Raw genomic sequence first — 26,178 nt, 5'->3', positions numbered from 1 at the left:
AGATCTTAACATTAAAAAACATTCAAATATTCTTAAGAAAACATTTACACAAGATGCAAAATGCTGACAGGTTTTGGTGATCGATACAGTAATTTGAGTAGACATTAGGTTTTTTTCTTCACAGTGTGCAACATTAAGCATCTGGTGTACATGAAGGGCTGTATTCTGCAGAAATGACTCATTCTCAGTATTGTTCTCAGTAAATAGAAAAATGGACTTGTAAAGAAAGAGTTGCTAGGAAGCCTACTGTGAATGTGAGGTGAATCAATTGAGACATGGGGGATGATGTGTGAAGTGTTTACCAAAATGTTTTCACATTGGTGTTACTAAACTGTAAAGATTGTAAATCTCACTCCTCAGGTCCATCCTTCTCTTTCCCTTTAAAAGTGTTTTTATTAAATATAATTTCTTGGGAGCTAAATGTTACAAAGGAACACGGTGTGTTAATTGAATATTTCATATGTAGTATCAAGTTAAAAACTTCTTTAAGACTGGAGGTCCTAACCAAGTAACTGTTTTTATAAATAGTACATAAAGTTGAAGGGGGAAAGGATTCTTCTGCCTTCCAATTTTCTCAAGATTTATTTTCAGACTGAGGCTTAGAAGCACAGTTAATAGCCAAGAGTGTCTTTTTGCATCCATCATTCAACATCACAAGCTTGTTATAAGGCCTGCAGTAAGCACAGCTACTGTGGAGATGAACATTCAATCCCTGCAGAAGAAATTCCTGCAGAATGCCATTTAAAAAAACCCCATTACTAATGCTTCATGAAATGTAGATTTAATGGGGTAGCTGAAGAGCCTGACAGAGTTGTGGAGTCTAATTTTGGTTTTTTGTGGACCAGTCTGTTTTCATTGTGGCCGTGACCTATGCCACAGGTTAAATGAAATTTAATTTTCTGTATCAGAAGAGGTTGATAAATAGGTGCTTTACAAGACTAAATCCCACAAAGAGTCAGGCAGTGTGAGCATGAGTGTCCACCTTGTGTCCCAGTGCAGGACCTGTGGTTCTGGTTTTGTCTTCAGGCTTTGGCTGCTGAGGCTGACATCAGAAAATCCTTCCGTGGGCCTCTGAGTCTTCCTTAGTGAAGTGAGCTAAACAGTCAATTTTGATTTATAATGTCTCACATTTCCATACTTTTTTAAATCTTGTGCTATTTAAAAATTGAATTATTCAATATTTTCAGGGAAAAAAAAGTCCTATAATTGTGTTCCATAGTCTTGCAATTGCAGTGATGCTGAGTGTGTAGAGTTTGTTGTTTGGTTTTTATGGGTTTAGTCTTTGGGAAGCTCCAGACTCTAACATGTTTAGGTAATACCAGATTTGTTAGAGAAAAAAATTGCCACTGGTCATTTATTGTCAGAGGAATAACATTTTATATGCCCTGTAAGTCTGAAGGTGAACATGAAGTTGTAAAGAAATTTAAGAGGTTGCCATTATTTTATTTATGAAATCAAAACTCTGCTTTTAACAAAATGATAAATCATGGCAATATAAAATTCTCTTGACAAGTGTTCTGATTTGAAGCCAAACATTTTATGAGTTCTAAAACCTTTCTGAATTTTAAAAATAGTTCAAATGTTATTTGTCCTAGAGAAATCCATGTAGAGTATAAATCTACTAATTATTTTCTTCTTTTCCATCACTAAAATCTTGGTTGAAATCCAGGTTATATAAAATTACTGAAGAAATAGTCATGTTTACTTCTTCCTCCCTTCCTCCTCTTACAGATGGCTACAGCAGAACTTAATTGGCAACATCACCTTGATGTTAGGATATAAAAAGAGACGTTGTATTAAAACACTTCTAGCAGATGGGACAACTAAACTGAAATCACAGAATTAAAAAGGGATGCAGTGTTTCAGTGTGAGAGAGAGAAACCTGAGAGGAAACTTCAGTTTAATACTATTTTTATTAAGAATGCAAGAGGAAGAATATGTTTGTCACTGCAGTGTTTGGGCCTATGAGGTGTGTAAATGTTGGGCCAGCCAAGGATAACTGGGCTTAAATTCTCCAGCCATAAATTGGGAAGTTACTGCCTGGATTCAGTGCAGACAGTGCTGTGGTGGTACCTTGTATTTCACACTTAGACTTGACAAGAATTAAGCAGTTTGTTTGGTTGTTTCTCTGGGCATGGATTAAGTTGGTTAGTTGCAAGATGGAGAAAATAAAATCAAGGTCCCACATCAAGTAGTCGTGGTGTTTTCTGTTTACCTTTGGTGATAATAGAGGAAAAGCCTGCTCAAATCAAATGCATTCCATTGAGGCATCTACTAAAATATGAGAAACTTTCTTCAATCCCTTGATTTTTCTGTTTGTTGTAGCATCTTTGCAAGGAGGGCTGAGAGTTTTGCCTCTCATGGGAAGTTCCAGGGTTACCTGAATGTCTTACTTTTTCATACAATACTGTTATAATCCATGTTGAGTATTTGAACTGATAAATGCTGGATTAGAAGTAAAGGTTTCTCTAGATTCACATACCTATACTTGAGTTACTTTAAAGGACACTGGCCAGAAGAGCCAAGTTAATAAAAATTAATGAGCTCTTCAGTGAGCAGCAAGCAGAGAGGTAATTTTTTTTTTTTTTTGGTCTATAAATATGAAATTCTGCCCACAGGAGCCAAGATAAGTTATTGTAGTCTGCAGCTCATCAGTACAGATACACAGCTTCAATTCACAATTTACTGTGACAAAGTTTCCAGCAGTGTGACAGCATTTAACTGTATTTCAACAATTCTGCCATTATTTGTGCTGAAGTTTCAGCTGTGGTTTCACAACTAATGAATGCTGGCAGAAATGACTCCTCCTGCCTTGCCTCTGTTGCTCACTTGGCCTTTCCATCCCAGTTCAGATCCCCCCAGTGCCTCACCTGTGTGTGTGTGTGCCCTGCAGTGGTTTGGAGAGGGACACTGAACTTCTCATTCCTGATGGGCTGCTGTAACCTTGAGCAGAGTAACTAATCCACCTGCTAATACAAATAATCCACTGCTGCTGCAGTTCCAAGGAGGAGCCAGCAGTGGCATGTGACAGAATCCATGGGACAAGCTTCCTTCAGTGGTGCCACTGGCTGGGGCTAATGGAAATGCTGGTGGGATTTCCTTCTGCTGGAGTGTGAGGAATTCACCTCAGGATGATCCAGACACAATTAATAACACAGCTGGGTCACTGCACAGCTGGACACACAGTGTGTATCCAGAGTGTTTTTACCTAATAGATTCTCCTTCTGTGGCTGCCATTTGGTATGTCTCACCTTAAATAATAATAACTTTCATGGGTTACACTGCATTTATTATCCTGACATTTTATTGCCTTTCTACTTCATTTGAGATTTTATTCTTCTCCTTTGTGTGATGCCAGCTGCAGTGATTAAGAAAGGTCCTGGTGCTGCCTCACCATATGTAGCTGTTAATGGCTTATTTTAGTGTCTGTGTATTTGGTTATTAGGTAGGTAGCATCATTAAACACAGTCTGTAGATGTTGTATCTTGGGAATTGGTCTGTGGCATAACAAAATTAGTACAAACAGCTAGAATTCATTTAGCTGTGGAGGAACTACAGAGGAAAGAAGCACTCACTACTTGTTCTGTCCTTCTGCAGTCATGTTGGTTACCTGAAGTGAGCTAATTTACAAGCAGGTAAGCCCAGCAAAGGCAGCTCATCCTCAGCTTCCTACTGTGACTTGTTATTCTAGTATGTTTTGGGGTTATTTTTGGGAAGCTGTGACCCTAAACCCATGAACTGTCAACTGTAATATTCTCAATAATCCCAAAATACAATTTTAAGGTTCTTATTTGTAGCATAAAATATTCCTATACAAGTAGGCTTGAACAAGGAGGAAGAGTAGGGAATGATGCTGCAGTGTTAATTGGGAAGAGCACAAAAGGTTTGCTGTGATGTTTTTGCTGGATGGGACAGAAATTCAGTTCTGTGTACATCAGCACAGCTGTTCTTGCATCACTGCAGCTGATCTGCCTTGCTGTGTGTGGGGATCTGCAAACCCTGTCCTGGTTTCACTGCAGCAGGAGGCACCTGCAGCTGGGTGAAAAGACCAACTGAGAACAAGGTGGATTTGTTGGTTCCTTGAAAGAAGAGGACAATTAATGATCCACTCAAGTTTTTGATTAACATTTGGGAAGATGAATGAGTTACATGATTTTGAGCTGGTGGGATGAGTATATTTGGCTTTCTGGTTTCAGTGATGCTCCAGCTGAGACCAAGATTCTGCATTGCCTGAGGCATTTGTCCCCTGTGTTTGCAGTAGAGCCAAGATCTCAAGCGTGCATCTCTGAACATGGCCAAAAGCTGTTTGTATCCTGTGCCTTCCTCCTCTACTGGCTCTTGTGCTTCTCTCAGTGTGGGAATTCTACAACTGAGACATTTTAGTATTGGTTTGGAGACTTTGAGAAAAGCCTGGGAAGCTCTGCCTGAAGGATCTAGAAAAACAAGCCTTATCCTCAGCCTTGCATTTTCATAGCTCAGGTGAACATATTTTTCTAATCTTGATTTTGGTGGGATGGCAGTTGCTGTTTTCAGGCATATAGAATTTTTTTCTTGTGACTGTCAAAGGGTAATGCTGAAGTTATTTTATATAAGCAAGTGTATTTCTTTCATTGAAGAAAAACTTGTGCTGCTGTGATGCACACACTTCAAGCAATGAACCATAATCTAATTTGTTTTAATATGTTCTTAAGTTTTCAGTATTTTATCCTCATACTTATGGAATTTGGAATTCAGTGTTAAATATGAGTGTTGATGTCTTATCTTTGTCAATTGGGAAGCTGGTACAGAATTTATTTAAAAAGCTTGAAAAGGTGACAGTTTTTTTTTTTTTTTGTTAAATTGCAGTGGATATGATTAAGAAGTGGTGCAGAGATAAATGCTAATATGATTGCTTGTTTGTTTTCAGTAATTTAAAATGTGGTGAATATTTCAAAGTGACAGGGTCCCAGCTGGACATTTTCTACAACAGGTAATTATAGGTGGCTTAGACAGTGCTTTGGTGTATATTGACATTCACAACTTCCCTGGACATCTTATCTGGCTTCTTCAAAGTTTTTTTGTCCTGTTGAACTTCTAGATCTTTTGGTATAGCTTGTAAGGAAAACATCCAGACCTCTCTAATCAGCTATCAAAGCAATTTTTAATATTTTTTTTTAGTTAATCCTGTCTAACAGCAAATAAAAATACTGTTTTTCAGTGGATTAACTTCCACTATTTCATCCTACTGGTGGCAAATCCAAGCAGTTTCTTTTAAAGGAAATTATCTGTCAGCATTAGTATTAAACTATCCATAAAAATGTTAATTTGAACTGAATTTCCAGATCAAACAGAAAATGTAATTAATGTCAGTTAATTAAATTCTTGGTGGAAATGAGAAAATAAGTACACAGATGCCCAGGACTGCTGTTGTCTCCTTGCTAATAAAGCAGCTAACGAAGCATTTTTAGCAGTACCTGGGGGGGGCAGGTCCTTGGTGAAAATAATTTTCTCAAGGAACAGATTCTGCTCCATGTCCCAGGTGATGCAGGTTTTTCCCCCTACTGTTATTTTCTGTAGCGTTATTACATGTCAACACAAACAAATGAAAGGAAATAAATGTGCAGGCCCTTGGTTACACACTCTTCTCTCCAGGAGAAGAGCACGACCCTGTGTCAGGTGTCACCGTCCCTTAACCCTGCACCCCCAGGCAGGGTATAAATGTTGGCACCTGGCACAGGGGCTCTGTGTGTACAGGTGGGCTTTGGTGTAGGGTGAGTGTGGGCTGGCTGGCCACAGCTCCCACGAGCAGATTCTGCCCACATGGAGAAGCTCAAGGATACTCAGCTTGTGCACTTTGGATGTTCTTGTTTGCCCAATACCACTGCTGGCTTGAATCACAGAATCACAGAAATTCTAGGTTGGAAGAGACCTTTAAGATCATCGAGTCCAACCCATGTTCTAACACCTCAACTAGATCATGGCACCAAATGCCACATCCAGTCTCTTTTTAAATTCTTCAAGGGATGGTGACTACACCACCTCCCTGGGTAGATGATTCCAGTATTTGACCACTCTTTCTGTAAAATACTTCCTCCTTAATTCTAGCCTGTATCACCCTTGGTGCAGCTTGAGACTGTGTCCTCTTGTTCTGTCTGTTGTTGCCCGGAGAAAGAGACCGACCCCCAGCTCACCACAGCCACCCTTCAGGAAGCTGAAGAGAGTGATAAGGTCACCCCTGAGTCTCCTTTTCTCCAGGCTGAACAACCCCAGCTCCCTCAGTCGTTCCTCCAAGCCCCTCACCAGCCTCGCTGCTCTCCTTTGGACACGCTCAAGCATCTCAACGTCCCTCCTAAAGTGAGGGGCCCAGCACTGGACACAGTACTCCAGGTGAGGCCTCACCAGTGCTGAGTACAGGGGCAGAATGACCTCCCTTCTCCTGCTGGCCACACCGTTCCTGATACTGGCCAGGAGGCCATTGGCCTTCTTGGCCACCTGGGCACACTGCTGGCTCATGTTCAGCCGACTGTCAACAGCACCCCCAGGTCCCTTTCTGCCTGAGCACTGTCTAGCCACACCGTTCCTAGCTTGTATCGTTGCAGGGGGTTATTGTGGCCAATTGAAGGTGTTCTGTCTGCCAGCTCAAGTGCACACTGCACATGGAATTGGTGATAGAGCAATCACTCTGCAAGATAGGATTGACCTGTTCATTTGGACCCAGGGTGCTCTGAAGACCTCAGGGGTTTTGTAGCTTTTAAGCCAGGTATACAGGCTAGAATTAAGGAGGAAGTATTTTACAGAAAGGTACAGGCTAGAATTAAGGAGGAAGTATTTTACAGAAAGAGTGATCAAATACTGGAATCATCTACCCAGGGAGGTGGTAGAGTCACCATCCCTCGAAGAGTTTAAAAAAAGACTGGATGTGGCACTTGGTGCCATGATCCAGTTGAGGTTTTAGAACATGGGTTGGACTCGATGATCTTAAAGGTCTCTTCCAACCTCGAATTTCTGTGATTCTGTATCACCCTGATTCCACAGTTGAAACTGTACATCCTTGGGGAGTGAGAGCTGTGTGCTGCAGTTGGTATTTTTCCCTCCCTTCCCACTGTGCGTGTGCTAGTTGGTTTTGTTGTTTGTTTGGTGTGTTGGTTTTTCTTGGTTTAACAGAAATTTTTTGTTTGGCACTGTTTTGCTTTCTGAACAGTATCACAATCTGGATGCTCCACTCCTATGGCACATGAGCCACAGGACTGTCAGATTCTAATGCAGATATCAATGAAGTGTAAGTGTAGGAAAAACAGTTTCCTTATTTCCCTGTGGTTTAATTCATCATTGAAAAACAGCTTTCTATTAAAGGAGACATTAAAAATCAAATGTCTTTTTCTTAGCATTTATGTTATGTTATGTTATGTGGTACAAGTGTTGGCTGCACCTTTCCTTCCTTGCAGGCATTAGTTACATCTGAACATGGAGTGGACAAATTTCTTTCTGCCTGTTATTTTTTCAAAAGAAAATAGCAAAGTCCTGTAAATTTTGTGGGCAAATCAGATCACACAAAACTTTCTGCATTTATTGACTGGGAAATATTTTTATTCCCTGGAAACTGAGGGGGAAATTGGTTGTTTTTCTTTTCCTTGTTTTTAGATGAGACTTTTTTTTGTGAGATGTACCTAATATACCAAGCAAGGTTAATATCTAACATTTGGAGAGGAGCATGAGTGTGAACAGGCAAGTTTCACCATATTGCTATGTGCTAATTTTCCCCCCAAAATATTTTGACTACAGGGCACTCTTCAAACCCTTTTTTGTCTTCATTTAGTCAGAAATATCTTACAGAGATTAAGGCTGAGTTTCAGGCTTCCTTTTTAGAAATAAATCCTTCAAAGTCTTAATTAATAAATTTGGTTTACTGATTCCTGTCACAGTTAGAATGGAAGTGAAGCTTTTGTTGCTAAACCTCATTTCTGAGTGGGAAATAGCAGGAGTCTGAAGGACATGGTTATAATGCAGTTCACAGGTCTCAACTGGAATGTGAGAAGTTGCCTTGATCTGAGACTTCCTCTTGCTGATAGAAAAGGAAATAGTGTTTGTGCTAATGAAGGGACTTTGGTAACTTGAATATGCTGTGATCTCTCCTAGAGAAATATTTTCTGTTTCATGTAAAGGCCCATTGTTTGGATTGGTGGAACAATTCCTCATCGCTTTCAAGTGTTGGGTGTTCCTGGGATGTTTCCAGGGCTCCCCAGTGTGCAATCCACTGCTGATTTCAGGCACTGCACTTTGCTGTGTGATGTATAAATGGCTGCACCATTGCTCTGTGTCCTAATTTTTCTCCTTCTATAAAGAAAAAACCTGACTAATCCTTTCCTTTTTCTGATGCCAGCTGTACGTTGAAAAGACTTTTAAAATGTTTGGAAAAATTTCCCCATCTATGCTGCAGCTGCATCAAGTCTTGAAGCCACCATGTCACATCACAGGGTAAAAGAAAATGTTGTGTTCACAGAGTGCAGTGTGGATCACATATGGCACAAATCAAAGATATGTTTTTGTCAATTCTGTGCCGTGAATTAGTACTCTGGCTAGGTTTTGAAAAACGTGGGATGAATGCTAGTCTGGAGCTTGCCAAATCTATAGATGAAAAAGAAAATAAGCTACACAGACTCCAGTTCCCACTACTATTTAGTTTATAGGCATTGGAATGACCTTCTAATCTGTGCAGTGATAATTGCCTGTTTTACATAATGTGTAAAGCTTTGCAGAGGAGTATTTATAGTGATGGAACATGTATTAAAAATCATTGTCTGGCAACTAATAAGAATGTAAAGCCATTCTATAAATAGTGCAGATAAGCTCTAAAAGGAGGAATGAGCAAATATACTTAGGCAAATCAAAAGACAGCTGTGCTGGGCCTGGGCTGGGCATTTAACACAGCAGTGGCTCATGAGCTGTGTCCATGCTGGCAGGGATGGGCAGAGGGAGGCTGGGAGTTCCACATTCCTCTGTATTTCAGCAGTTTTGCCAGGCTAGATCAAACCTTGGGTAGAACATAACTTGGAGGTAGGAGTGCATCTCCCAGATAGTTGAACCTGGAAGGAATCCAGCTGTGCATACTTGCAAGTCTCTTCCCAGCACAAAGTGGAGAGCAGTAAATAGAGATGAGCTGGAGCTTTGCTCCAAAGCGCCCTTCCAATTTAGACTAAAATGTTATTTATAGAATTGTGTGGAACATCAGTAGTCTTTTATCCCAGATTTATGATCTTGGCATTGGATAGAATAGCCTAATGAGGTTTTTCTTGGAAATAAATGGAATTTCTGGTAGGCTTGATATTTCAGGGGCAGAGGGGGATCGAGGGATTATGCACTAAAACACTGAAGACTGACATTTATAACTTGGGTTTTTATGTTCTCTGCATTTTGAGATTAAGTGTTAACTTAGTGGCAGAGTTTCTGTTTGCCCACTGTCCTGGGCTTACTTGGCAAGGTTTTGGTAGCTGGGGCTGCAGAGGTGGCCAGGGTGAGAAGAGTCCAGGGTCTGCCCCGGGCTGGACACAGCCAGACACAGCTTGCTCCAAAACAGGCCCATCCTGGGCCAAAGCTGAGCTCACCACTGAAGCTGGTGACACCTCTGAGATAAGATAGTTCAGAAATGTGCAGCAGTTGTGAAGAAGAGAGAGATAAAAATATAGTGGGAATTAACTCTGCAGGCCCCAAGGCCAGTAGTAGAGGAGCAGGATGATGTGTTTCAGCACCAGAGCAGAGTCACTGGCAGCTCTGGGGAAGACCATGGTGAGGCAGCTCATGGTGCCCCTGCAGCCCATGGAGGTCCATGGAGGGAGCAGAGATCCACCTGCAGCCCCTGGAGAGCCCTTGCTGAAGCAGGATCCTGGCAGAAACCATGGCCCTGGAAGAGGAGCCCACACCAGGAACAGATTTTCTGACAGGAACAGCAGCTTGTGGGAAAGGCCCCTCTGGAACAGCTTGTGAAGGATTGCATCCCTTTGGAGGGACCCTGTGCTGGAGCATGGGAAGAGTGTCAGGATTTAGGAGCAGCAAAACCCAAGTGTTATGGGCTGACCTGTACTGTTTTTAATTGCCAGTAAATTAGTTTTCCCAAGCCAAGTAGGTTTTTCTCATGAGTGTAATTGGTGAGTGGTCTCCCTGTTTATCTTGATCCATGAGCTTTTTCTTTTGTTTTCTCCCAGTTAAGTAGGAGGAGTGAGAGCAGGTCAGTGGGCACCTGGCAGCCAGCCAAGGGTTAACCCTCTACAGCAATGCTGAGGATGTGCACAAACTTCAACTTTGCAGCTCTGTTCCTGTGAGTTCTTCGCTGGAGCTGCCAGTGATGGCAGCAGGAGCAAATTCAGCAGCTGGGCTTTTCTGTCATTGCACTCACATGATCCTGTTTACCAGCTCTGCCCAGAGCAGGAGACAAAGAGCAGTGATGTGGTCAACAAGCACTGTAAATCCAGGACTGGATATCTGAATTACATCCTCCTGTCTTTTCCTTTCTACTCTCTTAATGTACTCCTAGGTAAAATCTGTCTGTGTTAAAAAAATAAAAAAAAAGTAGTTAATAAGCTTTGTATAATTGGTTTTGAAACAGTATTGACTGGCAGGCCAGTTTCGGAGCAATTTTGGCTGGTAAGTGTTAGAATCTAAAGTCATTGCTACCATTAGGAAAAATCAACAAATTATCCCTTGCACCCTAGCTGTGATATAATTTCATGATATGGGGAGCTTGGAGAGGAGATAATCAAATAAGGCTAATGAGAATGCACTTGAATGTGAGGTGGTTGCAGGTGGACAAGGGACACAAAATTTATGTGACATATCTGAATCATTCCTGCTGCTGTTGAATTGCTATTTAATAGTTTGGTCTGGGCTTTGTTTATTTGACTGAGCTGCCTTGGCAATTTCTGATTCCTTTTACATTTAAAACAACTTTTCTGTGGTATTTTTTATTTTTTCCTCTCAAACCTATTTTTACGTGCCTTTTATCTATCATCAGTTGAGTTAATAGATTTCTGATTAGTGGAAAAACTTTTGTTTCCAATTAAAAACTAAAAAAAAAAAACAAACAACTTAGAGCTTCTTATTTGGGAATAATTTATTTTAATACAAAGACATTAAAAATGGCTATAACATGAAAACTATTGCAGCTATTTTATAATTTTAAATTATTTTTTTCCTCCACAGTTAAAAAAACCTGCAGATGAACTTGTTTCCCAAGCATTCTTTTTCATTCTGAGCCAAATATAAAAAGCCCTTCAATTAAAATTTGGCTAAATCCTGCAGTCCCATGTGAAAAGCTGTAAATATTTGGTATTCTATTTATATGAGCTAAGAAGCTTGAACTTAAAATGCTGCTGGCTGAATGATGTATCAGGGAACTGTCTGATACTGGACCAGTAATGACATCCCAGTTTCACTGAGGAATAGTTACCTCTGATGTGTAAGAATAAATAAGAAATTTGCCTTGCTTGTCCTGAAGTGTTCACCAAGCAGATGCATCTGATGGTCACATCATTCCAGTGGCTTGTAAATATGGCACTTCCCTGTGTCATATCCTTATATCCTAAAACTTGGTGTTACCTAAAAGGTGGCTATAAAGTTTTTTAAAATAAGCTAATTTATACCTTATTTGTATTATTTTTGTGCTGCTAAGTCTCAGTTGTGTGTTTTGCTGTTATTTACTGTTCATACACCCTTCACACTTAGGGTATAGCCTATTCTCCATTTCTTTCCTATTTTTTCTTCATCCTATTCAATGTGCAGTTGTTTTGCATCCATATTTTGCCTCTATGAGTTTTCCTTTAAGCTTTTGATTTTTTTACTTTTTTTTTTCTGTCATTTCAGCATTGCTTGTGTAAGCAGAGAGCTCCCAGACAGTGCTGATGTAATATACAGGTGCAAGGTGGTGGGAAGATTGGTACTCAGATTTGATGGAATGTTGTAATCCCATACCCCTTACTGATGGTGATTTCTGCATGCTTTAACTTGACAGCTGATTCTATTCTAGCAATTTGGTACATCATCCTCTTAAAATGTCATTGCTTCGCTAAAACATCACACTTCCTCCCCCCTGCTTTCTGTATCCTCTTATTGTGTGCATTTGTTCTGTCATTAGGTGTGAGCTGTGAATTCTCACCCCTGCTTGTCGAGTCTGGGAGGTGTTACATCCCCAGAGCAGTGACACAGGGCACTGCCCTGCTGTGTGTCAGGGTGGGTGAGGGCTGCAGTGTCTGAGCTGAGCAGTGCTTGGGCTGCCCTTCCTCAGCCCTGGAGCTCTGGGTGCTGCAGCCTTCACCTGCATCCCCATCTGTGCCTCTCAAACAGGGGACAACCTCTCATTGCATCCCCACCAAAGGTTTTTAATTAGCAAAGGCTGATTAGCTGAGTTTCAAATCCATATATTTGTTTTGTGCATTTGCTTAAAATCCTGTCTATCTGAGAAAAAGTGCCTGAGTCTTTGTGGAGCTGGTGATTCAGTGAAACACCACCTGGGCTCAGCAGCACCTGAAGGACGATGGCTGTTTGTGATACTGTTTTAATTGAGAGAGAACTTCCCCAGGGTGTGCAGCTGACTTATTTTTCAGAGAAACCTGTCATCAGTGTGTCTGAGGTGGCCTGACTGCTACCCTGGGATTGAGCAGCCTCTTGTACCTCAGTACAAAGTACTCTCTGATGCTTTTGTTTTTCTACATTTACAGCACATGATATCACAGCAATGTGAACCACTGGTTCCTGTTGTCAGTGCTTAGGCTTTGTGTGCTCTTCCAAAACAGTGGGTGGTGGCAAATAGAGTATGTGTGAGTAATTTTATAGTGTTTAATCGTTCCACCCCTGGATTTTTCTCTGCCAAGGAATAAAGTGAGCTAGAGAAGGAGAAAGTGTAGAAATTCTGCTCATTATTTAAGCAGAGTAAGGTTCATGCTGGTGACTAATGCACACTAAAAGCTGTTGTCTTTAGTGTGGACTATAGTAAAACAAGTTGAAGATTATATTTCTTCTTTTTCCCCAGCCTTGAGAGATTGAGTTGTTTGTAAATTCTTTCAAGAACTTGCTGTCACAACAAGGAGTTTGTTGTTAAATTGAATGGTTTCAGAAAGCTCTAAAACAGGAGAAATATTTGGTTGTTTTCATTCACTTTCAGACTTGTGTGATAGATGACAACTGTACATCTGCTGAAGAGGGAAGAGTTGATGAAAGGCTGTTGGATTTTCAGCCAGTTTGAAGCCCTTGGAATGATAGTTCCTAATCCTTCCAAAATGTTGTAACTGAAGGAACATTCACTGAGTTCATCCTCTTTGTTTCCCATCCTTAGCTTGACCTTTCAGGAAAATGTGTACAGAGATGGTTTTGGTTTGCTGCATTACAGTTCCTTGCTTCAACAACAGGCTTTGGCTTTGCTTGTAGTAACATTAGAAATGCAAAGCTGTCATTTTAACATGTATTGAAGAAATGTTTTCAGCTGTAAGAGGGAGCCACAAGTCATAACCAAAATTCGTTTTTCCCTTGCAAGTAATTTTGAGTTTAACTTCACTGATGAAAACTTCAGTGATGAATTTGCAGAATTTCCATGTGAGGTCAGTAGATTTCAAAATGAGTGTTGCCCCTCCCTCACGGGAAGGTTTCCTGCCTGACCATTCTACCTTTCCAAGTCAAAAAAAGGATTTAAAGGCCATATAGGCTCATGTAGAGCTTTGACATCTAAGTTTTCTCTCTGCAGCTCAGGTTTTAGAGCTCAAGGCTGTTGTCCTGTGGGGGTTGTTTGGCTCATGCCTGGATAACCAGTCAGCCCTGTTGCTCCTGGTCCATCTGAGCTGCACAAATGAGAACTTGAACCCTCCCCTCAGTGCTGAAAATCTTAATTGCACGTCTGGAGGCACAGCAGACAGTGGGTGGGTGTGTGTTTAAATCCCAGCTGGTGCTGTTCCTCCTTCTCTCTGGTGCAGAGAGCAGCTCATGCCTGCCCTAGGGCAGGTTCTGCAGTGGCTCTGCTTTTCCCAGGGACAGGATCCTGTTTGCCGGGTGCAGGCTCAGCCAAGCTGTGACTCTTGCTGGGGGTTTGATTCTGTGGGGGATGTGAAATTCACAGAGGCTGAGAGGGATCTGTTGGGAATGAAATAGGTTATATGGGCTGGACTGGAATCCATGAAAGGCTTCATTTGTTTATTGTCCTAGAGCTAATGCTGATAAACTGGAACAGGGATTTCCATAGTACTGCATCAGTGTTTGTATTAGATGATGCAGACTTTCTCAGTTCAGTGAGTTTCAAACTGCCTTCGTAAAATTTCAGGTGCTTTTCTGCTGAGATATGAGAATCTGTGACAAATAGATTTTTCTGGGTTATGGGTGGTTTTCTTTGGTTTGGCTTTTTTCTTTAACACAGTGTAGTGGTTTTAAAGCAGATCATCATTAGTAGGTTCAGTGCATTATTGACTTCAGCATAAACAAATGGATTTTTTTCTTGATGGCTGTGTATAAGGCTTAAATTAGAATTAACATCATGTTTGTTTTGCAGTAGGAACTTGTTAAGGTGTTCACAGCATGTGTTTGCAGTTCATTTTGCATCAGTACTGAAATAAAAGTGCTGATTTTGGGAGAAGTAGCATTGAAAGCTTCGTGGTGGGTTTGTATTACTGAAGTACCTCAGTGCTTATCTTGTTCTAAGCCAATAAAAAGAAAGTGTTACTGATATGCCTGTTAATGCACTGATTATTAAAGTTATTGTTTCTGTGCAACAACAGTATAAATTAACAATTATCATTTTACATCAACACTGGATATTTGTTGAATGTTTTCAGAATATCCAAAGAATGAGCCAAATGCTGCCTCTTGCTGTGATCTCTTACTTGAAGGTGATTTATAACCTCTTTGGAAAATTCTGTTCTGACTCTGTATTGTCCTTTAAAATCAAATATTCAAACAAATGCCTTTTCATTTTCATTTTGTGGTCTTTTTCTACTACAGCTTTATATCTGCCTCTCAGTGGTGCTGACATTTCAGTATTGTCTGTAATTAACTGGAGTCAAAGGTTGGGGAAAAAAACCAAGACATTTTTTGGCACACTCTCCTAAGTTTTAGAGATACATTACATCTAAAATCTAATTTGGTGTTTCCTCTAGCAAAAAAACAAAAATAAAAGTGATGGATCTAACGTAGGCAGAAGGTTTTTCTTACTGGTACAGTGTTCTGTAGATACACAATCAGAAAGTTTGTGATCTTTTTTCTTCCCCTTTCTCCCTACTTTTGGGTTGTTTTATCCAAACTCTGAAGTTGTTCTGTATTGACAAAGGTTTTAACTGATGCAAACTAGGTGAGGCAAACAGATTCATACTGGTATTGCTGATTACAGCATGAATGGAACCTGGTTGTGGTTTGGTGGGTATGGCACTGGGATTGTTGCAGCTGCTCTGCTGAGGCTGGGACCAGGACACAGGACAGTCTTGGAGCCCTAATTCCTGTTTTGCATGGGAAATGCCAGGGCTGTTTACTTTGTTTTGTTTACCAGTCCTCAGTCAGTGAAACTGAAAACAACAGAATCTTCTTGTCTACCACTAACTTCCTTTTCTCATGGCAGAGATGAAGAAACTTCCCCCATTTCTGCTGCCATTTGACAAACTTGTTAACCTTTCATCTGGTTGTCTCTTACTCCTCCAGCCTTTCCTATAACCACTTTATAAACATTAAAAACATGGATCTACTGCTGCCTGACACTTAAAATTATTTCAGATGTTCAGAGGGGATTTCAGCACTTCTTTCCCTGTCTTAAATGTCATTTTAATTTTTAAGTTAATGACAGATATTGCCAGTTATTCAGCTCCATGCTGTGTAGACATGACTGATACAAGAGGGCAGGTATCTAAATTTGCCTTGATGTCTTCCTGTGGACTTACTCAAGCTTATAACAGAGCCACCAAGAGAAGGTTTAGTGTCACAGGAGCTTCTTGGTGCCATTCAGACTTTTCAGAGGATTCCCTTAGAGGATCCTATTTGTACTTAAGGTGTTATTACTGCAGTTAAAATGTTTATCTGCTCAAAGATGAATAGCTCAGAGACAGAGTAATTGAAGAAAGCTGTTCAGCAATGGTGAACTGCGCTCTAGTGTGTAACTCAGTATTTTTATTTTTTTGTGAAATGCTTTAAGTATGTTAGGATTATAGTTAAAGTTGAACAGAAGGGCCTTGCAGCTCCTCTCACTGTTTCTGTGCTTTTTGGTTGTTCCTTCAGTGTATCCCAGTGGTAGATGGAGGGATGCCCAAGATCCACACTCTGGTGTGGATCACAGCAGTCTGCCGAGCAGCCTGTACTAACTGGTGGAGCTTGTGTAACGTGCTCTTGCTGGATGTCTTGGTTTGAAAAGGCAGGTGTTTGTTAAGGAAGGCAGGAGCCTTCCTTGAAATGGAAAATGACAGAATTAGAATATGACCTGGCACTCTGTGGGTCAGGGTGTTGGCAGCAGTCCCATCCCATGGTGGCTCAGCCCTCCTGCAGTGCCAGCTGTGGTTCTGTGGGAGCAGGGATCCTGTACAAGGGTGGAGTTTTCCTCTGAAGGTTCAGTGCTGCTGTAGATGGGCCTGGTCTTCCTCTGGGAATCCAGTGGAGAAGAAAGCTGCTCTCCAGGGAATGCAGTGGGAAAAGGCTGCTTCTCTGTCAGATTGTATCCAGGTAGGAATGCTTGGCTCCTCCCCCTGGGCAGAGCATCTCCCAGTGGGATGATGGAATTTTATCAGTCATGCAGGGACACTCACTGCCCCATTAACAGAAGATATTTCCCTGAGGGAGGACTGATTGTGGAAGAGATAAAGAAAACTACCCAATAAACAGATGATAACTGCTCCCCCCTCAACAGATTGCAAATAGAATACACACATCTTCCAACTCAGGACACTGGAATAAAGCAAGAAATGGTTTTTCATCCTGCCAAAACTTTCACAATATTTAAGATTTTATTTTCTTGTTGTGTATTGGGCTGAAACTGAATTTACAGCTTGAAAATGAATGCTGAGGTCTCCCCATGCAGCAGCTCAGCCCGTGGGAGGCTCAAGTTCAGCTCTGAGCAGAGGCTGCAGGGAGGTTCTCTCACACTTTGGGCAAGGACTCGTCCCCGTGTGCTTCACGTTGTGTCTTCCAGGAGAAGGCAGAAAAGTCAAAGGGTGGTAGGATGTGTGCAGCTGGGGAGTAAAATGTGGTGATTTCAGGAGCTGCTCATGTGTTGCTTGTTTGTGAACACTTCCTTTTCCAGAGTTTCATGTGGGGCCAGCAAGGTTTGGGCAGTGCCTGAGCTGAGCAGCAGCTCAGTGCCAGCCCTGGGCTGAAGGCGCTGGGCAGGTCTGGGGAGCTGCTGCATCCCCGTGGGCTGTCCAGGTTCTGCTCCTGCCACCTTCAGTCAGAGCTGCTGTTTTTCTGAGCTGGCTTGGAGCTTTTTAGTCTTGTTACGTGGCAGAATAGCATGTATTACAAAAACAAACCCTCCTTTTCTTCCTGTTGTAATCAGTTAAATCGGCTGTGTAATTAAATGATGAGCTGGACTGTGGCTGTGTCAGTGTGTTCACAGCTCATCTGTGTAGAACAATTCTCTTTATTTGAGCCAGTATAAAGTGATACCAATATCAATGAAATTTTGTAACTAGAAACCTGTAGCTTCTCTAGCTTCCTCAAAAATTAAGAACCTCCCTCTTTTAAAAAACTTCATCCAGAGTCTGTATGAGTGTTGTCTTGGTGATGTTTTAAACTGGGAATAGCCTTCACATCATTAACGCTGAATCTTAAAATATAATTATTGTTTGCTTCATTAATTTTGACTAATGCGGAGAGAAAAATGATTAATCAGGAGACTTAACATAATTAGTGCAGTGTGGCAACTGACTACTTAAATATAAGTCTGTTAACGTGGGAAGCATAGCTCTTGTTTTGAAATGTTCTACTTTGTGTTAGAATTGAAAATATTAGAACCATTTTACTCTTTAAATTGATGTGGCAAATCTTAGTGCTGTGAAAACATTCGTATTCTATCACTAATTATGATGTACAAAACAGGAAATCTGAAATTATGTTGGAAATAATGTCAGCATTTTGGAGAATTTTTCAATGTTATTTTGATTTATGTTGCTGGGAAAAAATATTTTATATGTCATCCTGATATATGGCATTGGGAAAGCAAAGAAGAAATTTATTGCAGAGAACTGCTACGTTCAGTCTTGCTGAAGGATGGTTTTGCTTGTGTGCCTAGTAGCCTGTCTTGGTTAAAAGAAGTATGAGCAGTGTCAGTGTACAGAAGGGATATTTTAGTTCTCAAAAGCCTCTGGGAACTGCAGGTATAATATACTTTAAAAGTGCAAGGAATTAAAAAAAAAAAAGGGCATTTTCAACTAAATTTGCTTATTTAATCATAACTAGTACCTGAAAAGCCACTGGTGTAAAAGTATGCCTTAAGTTATATTAGGTTGAGAGTAAAATTCCTGAAATATTTCTGCTTTTCATCTGTCAATATTGTTTCTTAGGTCAAGTGTTTGATCTTCCCATAAATGCAGCAGATGATTTGCAGCATATTTTATTAAGACATAATTGTAAAGGCTAGGGCTGGGAAAGGTCATGGATTTCAGGAGGAGTGTGGGAGTAATACTCATGAGCTGTAGATGAAACAGATTTTATGTTACTGTGGGATCAGTTCTAGCCACAGCAGGAGTTCTAAGAAATGCAGTCTTTTCATGGAAGAGCATAAAATGATTTGCAGTAGTAGAAAAGCTGCTGTGTTTTTCCATGAAGGCTGTGTCCCTGTGTCCCATGGCTGCTGGGGTGGCACCTGTGTCACACCCAGGGCTCGCTGTGTCCCCTGGAGCTGCAGCAGCTGCTGGGAGGGCTGAGCTCTGCAGGGTTTGCATCTCCTGACACACAAACAAACGTGTGGCTGAGTGACCACTGCTCTGTGGCCGCCGTGCTGCTCTGTCATGGCACTGAGGGAAGAGAAGAATCCTGATGAAAGGGCCAGATACCAGCAACACCCTTGGGAGGAGAAGAACAAAGGGTGACTTCAGCTCAGACATAAGGCATTAGCTGGTTGTGGCACAAGTCAGACCAGTCTTTGCATACTGGCAAGCCCCAAATTATACCCAGCCTGAGTTTTTACATTGAAGTCTGTTAAGAGCTGACATAAATGTTTCAGGTTGTGTTGACAGAGGTTGGGGCACGAGGGTGGGTTGTGCATTGCTTTTGTCCTCTTTTTCTTTCAAGAAAGGAGCATTGTTCGAAATTGGGCTTACTCTTTTCAGTACAGCTTGTTGAAAATTGGCAATTATGGTTTCTTCTGGCTTTGCAACTGATTATGTTAACCTTCAGCAAATTAATTACCTTCTGGCTCATGACTGCACACAACACTTTGTGAAATGGAATTACAGCAGAGCCCTGCCAGATCTTGTCACTCCACTTTGTAACCCTTGTGGGAACTTTCATAAGGCTCAGCAGTGAGGTGATGACATGAGAACTCCAACTGCAGCTCCCAGCTGGTTTGGTGTAGGTATTGCTGATGGAGTGATCTAGTTTTAAGGTTTAATTATTTACATGAAACTCACAGAAAAACAAATTGCAAATTAGTACTAATTAAATGGCCAAGTTCTATTTTATTGGAGTATATTCTTTTTTCTGTTTTACTCTGAGTTTTGTACTTTCATTGTTCCATTAACTAGAAATGTTAATAGGCTATGTTATTAAAAATAAAAAGATAGGCATATTGCAGTAACTGATTAATATTGGTAGAGTTTCTGTAAGCCCTTTAGTCCATTTTTGCTTAAAAGCAAGATAAAGTATTTGATTTAAATTTTATGGGATATATAGATTCCTAAATTCTCATTTCATGTTTTGACACTCTGTGGAGTATTGCTTAGCAAGGCTGCCTTGATTTCCCTGCTCTTGCTTTGAGTCCTTTGGAGATCACTTTAAAATTGATTTGAGAGGGTTTTTAGTAGCAGTTAATTCTACTGATTTCCAAAGTGACCATTTCCCATTGGTGAACATGCAGTGTCTCATAGGGGATGTTGCAAAACTGCAAGAGTTCTACCATAGTGAAACTTGATTTTTCATTACAATGAGAGTTCTGTCACATTTCTTCAGAGAAGTTAAATCTTTCCTTTGATATTTTTCACTCATTACTCCTCATGCTGTGGAACTACAATAGTGTCTATTCTGAATGCTGGTTATTAAGAGGGGGAGAGTGCATGTGTTTTGCTGTTGCAATGGGCTTTTTTTAGTGCAGAGCATAATGCAATATATTGATTTTCCAAAGCGTTCTACTCTATCTTTCAGCTTTTTTATTTTCTTTGGAATGGAGAGAAATTTCAGTTAAGCCAAAATCTCACCTTTTCTAAGTCTATTGGAAAACACCCACAAAATCAGACATGATAAACTTGGGAGACATAAGAGAGGTATCAGTATAGATCTCTAGTACAGTTATAGTGTGTGTGTGTATATATATATGTGTGTGTGTGTGTGTGAGAGAGTAATGTGGCTTATTGCTGTCTGTGATGCAGCAGTGATGTTAAAAAGCAAATTGTTGTCAAGTGGTGAGAGGGTGAGAGAGTTAACCTGGGACAAATGCTTGTGTTCATTGTGTGTGAGTTCTTGCCATCCTCACCACAAATATGCTCACACATAAGGAAACAGAAGGTAGCTGGTTTCAGTTCAGTAGCTCTGTTATGAGCAAAGGAAAGATGATTATTTCTGTGTAGCAGCAGGATTGCTGTTGTGTGTGTCAGCAGTAAGAAAATGCTGCTTTTGAGGGAAATGTGCCTGGTAGTGGACATGGCATTGGCTTAGTGTAAACTCATAGTGATTCCAGAGACTAAACTATTGACACCTGGGCTTGGGTGGGATCCATGAGCAGCAATCATGGTAAAGACAAAGGAGCTGCTGCTCATTTCCAGGCTCAGTGCTCTACCACGCGATATGGGGAGGAAGGTTACAACAATTGAAGGAACTGTTCTTTTTTCAGTCTCTGGGGAAAAAAGAATAGTCCAACACACTTGATCAGATCTCCTGTTCCTGGCATTTTAACACTTCTCTGAGTGCAAGAAAACCACAAAAGGGTTGAGGCTGGAAGAGACCTCTGAAAGTCATCAGTGCTCAAGCAGGGCTGTGCAGAGCTGCTTGCCCAGGACACCCCATGAACATCTCCAAGGATGGAGAGAGATTCCACAGCCTCCCTGGTAACCTGTGCCAGTGCCACTGATCATCTTTCAGCTGGCTTCACAAAGTGTCTGGTAGTGTGTGTGCCCTGACTTGCTGAGGTTGGGATATGGAATTGGCTGGTTCCTGGCTGCAGGCATCACAGAGCAGCAGAATGGCAGGGTGAGAGAGCATGGCAGGGCCTAAAGTCTGTGCAGGAGAATGACTTTGTGTGTTTGTTCTGGGATATTTGGTACAGAAATCTGTTTTTCAGGTTTTACTCCTGGATTTTTGTACTTTTATCAACAAAAATGTTGTTGTCAGCCTCTGACGTCCTGGGTATTTCAAGTTCCCAAGATATCTTGAAGAGTAAAGGAATTATGATCAGAAAATATGTAAAATCTCCATCCTTTACGTAGGGAATGCCAGTTACAGAAATCTAAACTGTATTTTTTCGAGTTACCTAATTTTGTGGTTTCTTAGGTAATAAGCCAGGAAATGGTACTTCAAGCCCCATTTCAAGTAAGTCCTTTCAGTAAAACGCTTTTCCTGCAGCACTTGGAAAACACCAGTAAGAATTCTTGCCCAAGAGCAGAACAGTGATGTGTTACAGGAGCCCTGGCCTCTGAGGCTGTTTGTTCAAATCCTTTTGTTTATTATGGGCTGGAATGCAGGGCTGTGGGCTGGGCTGGAGAACACCAGCGTGGTGCCTTCATGACACTCGGCATTAACAAACGGCAGCTTTGTTCCAGCCCCTGCAGCTCCTGCAGCTCTAGAGGGGCTGTGTCTGGAAAAAGGAGCACGTGTCAAGTGCCTCAGTTGTGTGCAGCAAATGCAGCAAGTGGAGGAGGAGAACTTTCCCCCAGTCATTTCTGATAAGCTCATTTAGAATATGGTGTAGAAGCAAACAGATTTACTTCATGAAGACTAAAACAGAACTCTACAAGGACTGGGAAGAAAATGACAGTCTAAAGACTGGTAAAGTGTTGTGTAAAATTTTATATACTGGTCTTTAATTGTTTACATTGTGCTGTTATTATCTCTCATTTCAAATTATTGATAACTGAGTTTAAACTAATAATATCTACGGAATATAATTATGTTTAATGGTGGAAGAAATGTAACTCGGTTAACTTCTGGAAATAACATTTCAGAGAAAGTGTTGCTATGCGAAAGGGATTGTTTTTAACTAACAGTTAACTAACTGGTCTAACTAACCAGTTCATTTTATGTTAAAAGCTCTTCTCTGTTTTAGAAATTCTCTTTTCATGAGGAGAAAGTATAATAAATGATGCTCAATCCCTTTTGTTCAGAGCAGTTTGGAGTATTGATGTGCAGGTATTTACCAAGATTCTTCCTTTTGAACATGGTGTACCCACAGCAAAATAATATTAAGTGTACGTCATGGCTTTTATTTCGTTGTTTATGGGAATGAACTGGAAGGAAAATAAACAGCCTGAGTATTTAAGGGACTCTCTGCTATGACCAGAGAGTTTGTTTATTGTTCTGATATGTGCTTTGAATGTGTAGATGCATAGCAGCTGGTGGTGGTGCCTGCACACAGGAATTTGTGCCAGTGCAGCTCTTTGAGCAGTGGGATGTGTAATGTGCAAACAAGCAAGAATTTTAGTAAAGTAATGGGAAACAAAGTAACATTTCCAATTCTTTTGGGGTTTTCGGAGTGCTCTGCAGTTGGTGAGACTGATGGTGGGTTAAAGGACAAAAAAGGAAGAAATAACTTTTCAGAATTTGGGATAAGGTTGCAGAGGATGCTCTTGGTATATTGAGCCCCATGGAAGGAGGCATCACTTCTGAGGGTGCTGCTCCACAGTGGGTGAGCCTGAGCCAGTGTGTGCCCAGGGGCCAGGAAGGGCAGTGGCATCCTGGCCTGTGCCAGCAATGGTGTGGCCACAGGACCAGGGCTGGGATTGTCCCCTGTACTCAGCACTGATGAGGCCACACCTCAGATCCTGGGGTCAGCTTTGGCTCCTTGTGACAAAAAGGACATTGAGGTGCTGCAGTGTGTCCAGAGAAGGGAGCGGAGCTGTGGTAGGGTTGGAGCTCAGGTCCTGTGCACGGTGACTGAGGGAGCTGCCGGTGTTTGTCCTGGAGAAAAGAGGCTCAAGGGGGGGAACCTACTGCTCTCTACAACTCCCTACCAGGACGGTGTAGCCAGGTGGGAATTGGAAAGCAAGGCAACCCTGACAAGGGGGAGAAAGACGAGGAGGACTCCATAACATCAGAAGGCTAATTAATTATTTTATTATACTATTTTATTCTATATTATATTACACTATATTACATTGTATCTAAACTGAATTTGCCAAACACTCAACTGCCCTCCTCTCGTGACTGTCAGCCGTCAGTCCCGACACACACACACACACACACACACACACAGAGCCCTGATAGGCCAAGGAAACAAAACACCATCACTTTGGATAAACAATCTCCATATTGCATTCTACTTTGGCACAAACACAGGCACAGCAAATGAGATAAGAATTGTTGTGATCATTTTTTTCACTGCTTCTCTCACTGCTTCTCTCAGGTTCAGAGAATGAGAACAGGTGAGGACTGGCTTTTCTTGCAGTAACAAATGTCAGAATGAGATGAAACAAGTTCAAGATGCATTGAGGTGGTTTAGATTGGATATTAGGAACAATTTTGTTCCCAAAAGGGTTCTCAAGCACTGGAAATAGGCTGCCTAGGGAAGTGGTGGAGTCACCATCCCTTGAAGTATTTAAAAGCACTTGGTGCTTGGGGGCATGGTTTAATGGTGGGCTCTGCAGTGATGGGTTAATGGTTGGACTCAATGATCTTAAAAGTCTTTTCCAACCTAAACAAATCTGTGATTCTTCTTAAATTTATGGCACATCTGTAAGAGGCAGTTTATTATACTGCTGCTGATGCATGAGCACTGCAATGTACCTTGTACCTACCGCTCCTTCAGTGTAAGGAGCTCACTGGGGCTCTTGGTGGTTCTCATTTCATACTGCCTTCATGAGGGAGCTCCTCCATGGTTGTTACCTTTGCCAGGTGAGGTACAGAGGTACAGCCTAGTCATTTTTTAGGCTGTTTCAGAGAGAACAGCTCAGTGAGTTAAAGTAACCCCAAAGACCATTCCTATAAATTATATGCCTACCTTTGTAGGGACTAGAGATGTGAGGATTGTACATGGAGATCACCTGAAAAAAGGCTGTGCCTTATTGGTTTGCACTTCTGAACAGGATTAGAAGCCATGCAGGCTTAGACAAACAATTCAAAATACAGGTACTTAATAAACCTTGTAGACCAGGAACTTCTCTTTTTGTGGGAAAGAAGAGTGTTTTACTGTCTTCTGGCCATTCCTCCCTCACAGTAGCTGAGTTCTGCCAGGCTGTGGTGAAGGCCAGGTGTAACTGTGGGCTCTGTGGTAGCCACCCCAGCCAGGAGCTGCTGCCGGGCTGTCACAGGCTGTTCAGCTCCTTCTTGGCTGCTGGAAACATGAGAGATAGTCCTGCCAGTTCCCCCTCCTTTATTCTGGAAATCTGAGTTACTGCAGGGAGTGCAAGAGGGATCCTCAGTGTTTCGCTCAGTGATTTAAATGAATACAAAATTACATTGTTGTAATTTTTTCTCCCTTCTTCCCCCTTAAAATACATGTTTAGGTGGATTATAGGGGTGTTTGGGTCAAGATTCTGTGGTGTCTGTAGGGACTCCATCCACAGCTACTCTTCATCCATGTGGAACAGAAGAGAGATATGTCATGAAAGCAAGAGTGATCAGATCATGAAACCATATCTCTGTTTCTTGCAAAAATCTCTATCCTTGAGAAGTTTCAGTAAAATTCAGGTTTTAATTTTTGCATCTATGTGTAGGCTACAACCTTATTTTTTCTTTATTAGTGTTTATTTTTACTTGGATTTGTTGTTTTGCTGTTAAATGTCACTAATGGCAGCTGCTTGTACCTTGTAAGCCTGTCTGATTTTGGGGGGACTTGAAAGTGCTGTTTAACATGCCACTGTTGACAGAATTTATCATCAGGTCATTGCTAATATATTTCCCATGTTTTAGTTCAAATCAGTTCTCTGTACTAATTAATTGACAATATATTAATGTTAACCTTATTTGTGATGGCATTGTTTCCTGTATAATCTATAATGCTAACTTTTAATTTGTAAATTTAATCAAACTTGTATAATATTTTTAACAGCTTTCACTGAGATAACACTGAACAAAACTGATAAGACTTTAGAATGCAAATTATTTGTCTTCAATTTCATAGAGATGCATTTTTGTGCCAAAGAATTTTTCTTGTTCCCATATTTAGCTTTTACTTTATCAGGAATCAATTTAAAATTTTAAAGTTGGAGGTATTTAAATATTTCCTCCTTTAAGAAAAATCATGTTTAATGCTTATCTCCCAAAATAAAAGCTCTTGCTCCCATCTCAAGCTGTTTTCTGGGTTTTCAGTATGGATGGATTAATGAAACATTGAACTATCTCAGTGCAGCTGGAAGGTTAAGATGATTCTGGCAGAAAGCAAAGAGGATTACTTTAAAGGCAATGAATATGATAATTTACACACTAAATGTAATTGAATTGTCATGAGACACAGAACATGCCAAACTTTGATTCACACATTGCTTATGCAGAGGAAGGCATGGTAAGCCATGGCCATGTTTTCAGCATAAATCAGGAACTTGCTTTCTGGTGCAAATACAGTTTGGCATTCTTTTAAGCAAAGGTTTCAACTTTTTTCAGCTTACACTGTTATTCTGTCTGTCTTTGAAGATCTATGCATGTCCTTTTGAGCACATTTTACAATAAAAATAGAAACCACTTTAAATTCTGTTTAAAAATGTATCAGCTACGTATTATGTCAATGTATTGACTACTGTGTATTACAATATTGCTTATATTATATATAAGCAGTTATACAATATCTGCTTATATTCAGCCACACTCTTTCACTCTTTCTCAAATTCAGTCTGATCTCTTCTACTTGGAAATTAATGATAGGACTTTTAATCTATTTCATGAAGCTCAGCAGCAGGT

General features: G+C 40.9%; 1 protein-coding gene across 6 annotated transcripts in view; it reads left to right on the top strand.

Moving 5' to 3' along the window:
- Positions 1-26,178, top strand: part of USP6NL (USP6 N-terminal like) — a 124,470-nt gene that overhangs the window by 25,423 nt on the left and 72,869 nt on the right. The window contains exon 1 of one of the 6 annotated variants that reach the window (XM_005489263.4): positions 21,920-22,116. The exons of the other annotated variants lie outside the window; for them this stretch is intronic. Within the exon in view, the coding sequence (XP_005489320.2) occupies positions 22,059-22,116 (58 nt within the window). The 5' untranslated portion in view covers positions 21,920-22,058. Of the gene's footprint in view, positions 1-21,919; positions 22,117-26,178 lie in introns of those variants that run through there. 6 annotated transcript variants of the gene reach the window in all.

This window comes from Zonotrichia albicollis, chromosome 4 (assembly GCF_047830755.1).
Source record: "Zonotrichia albicollis isolate bZonAlb1 chromosome 4, bZonAlb1.hap1, whole genome shotgun sequence".
Lineage (NCBI taxonomy): Eukaryota > Metazoa > Chordata > Aves > Passeriformes > Passerellidae > Zonotrichia > Zonotrichia albicollis.
Note: the sequence above shows the minus strand (reverse complement) of the source record. Positions and strands in the feature narration are given on the sequence as shown.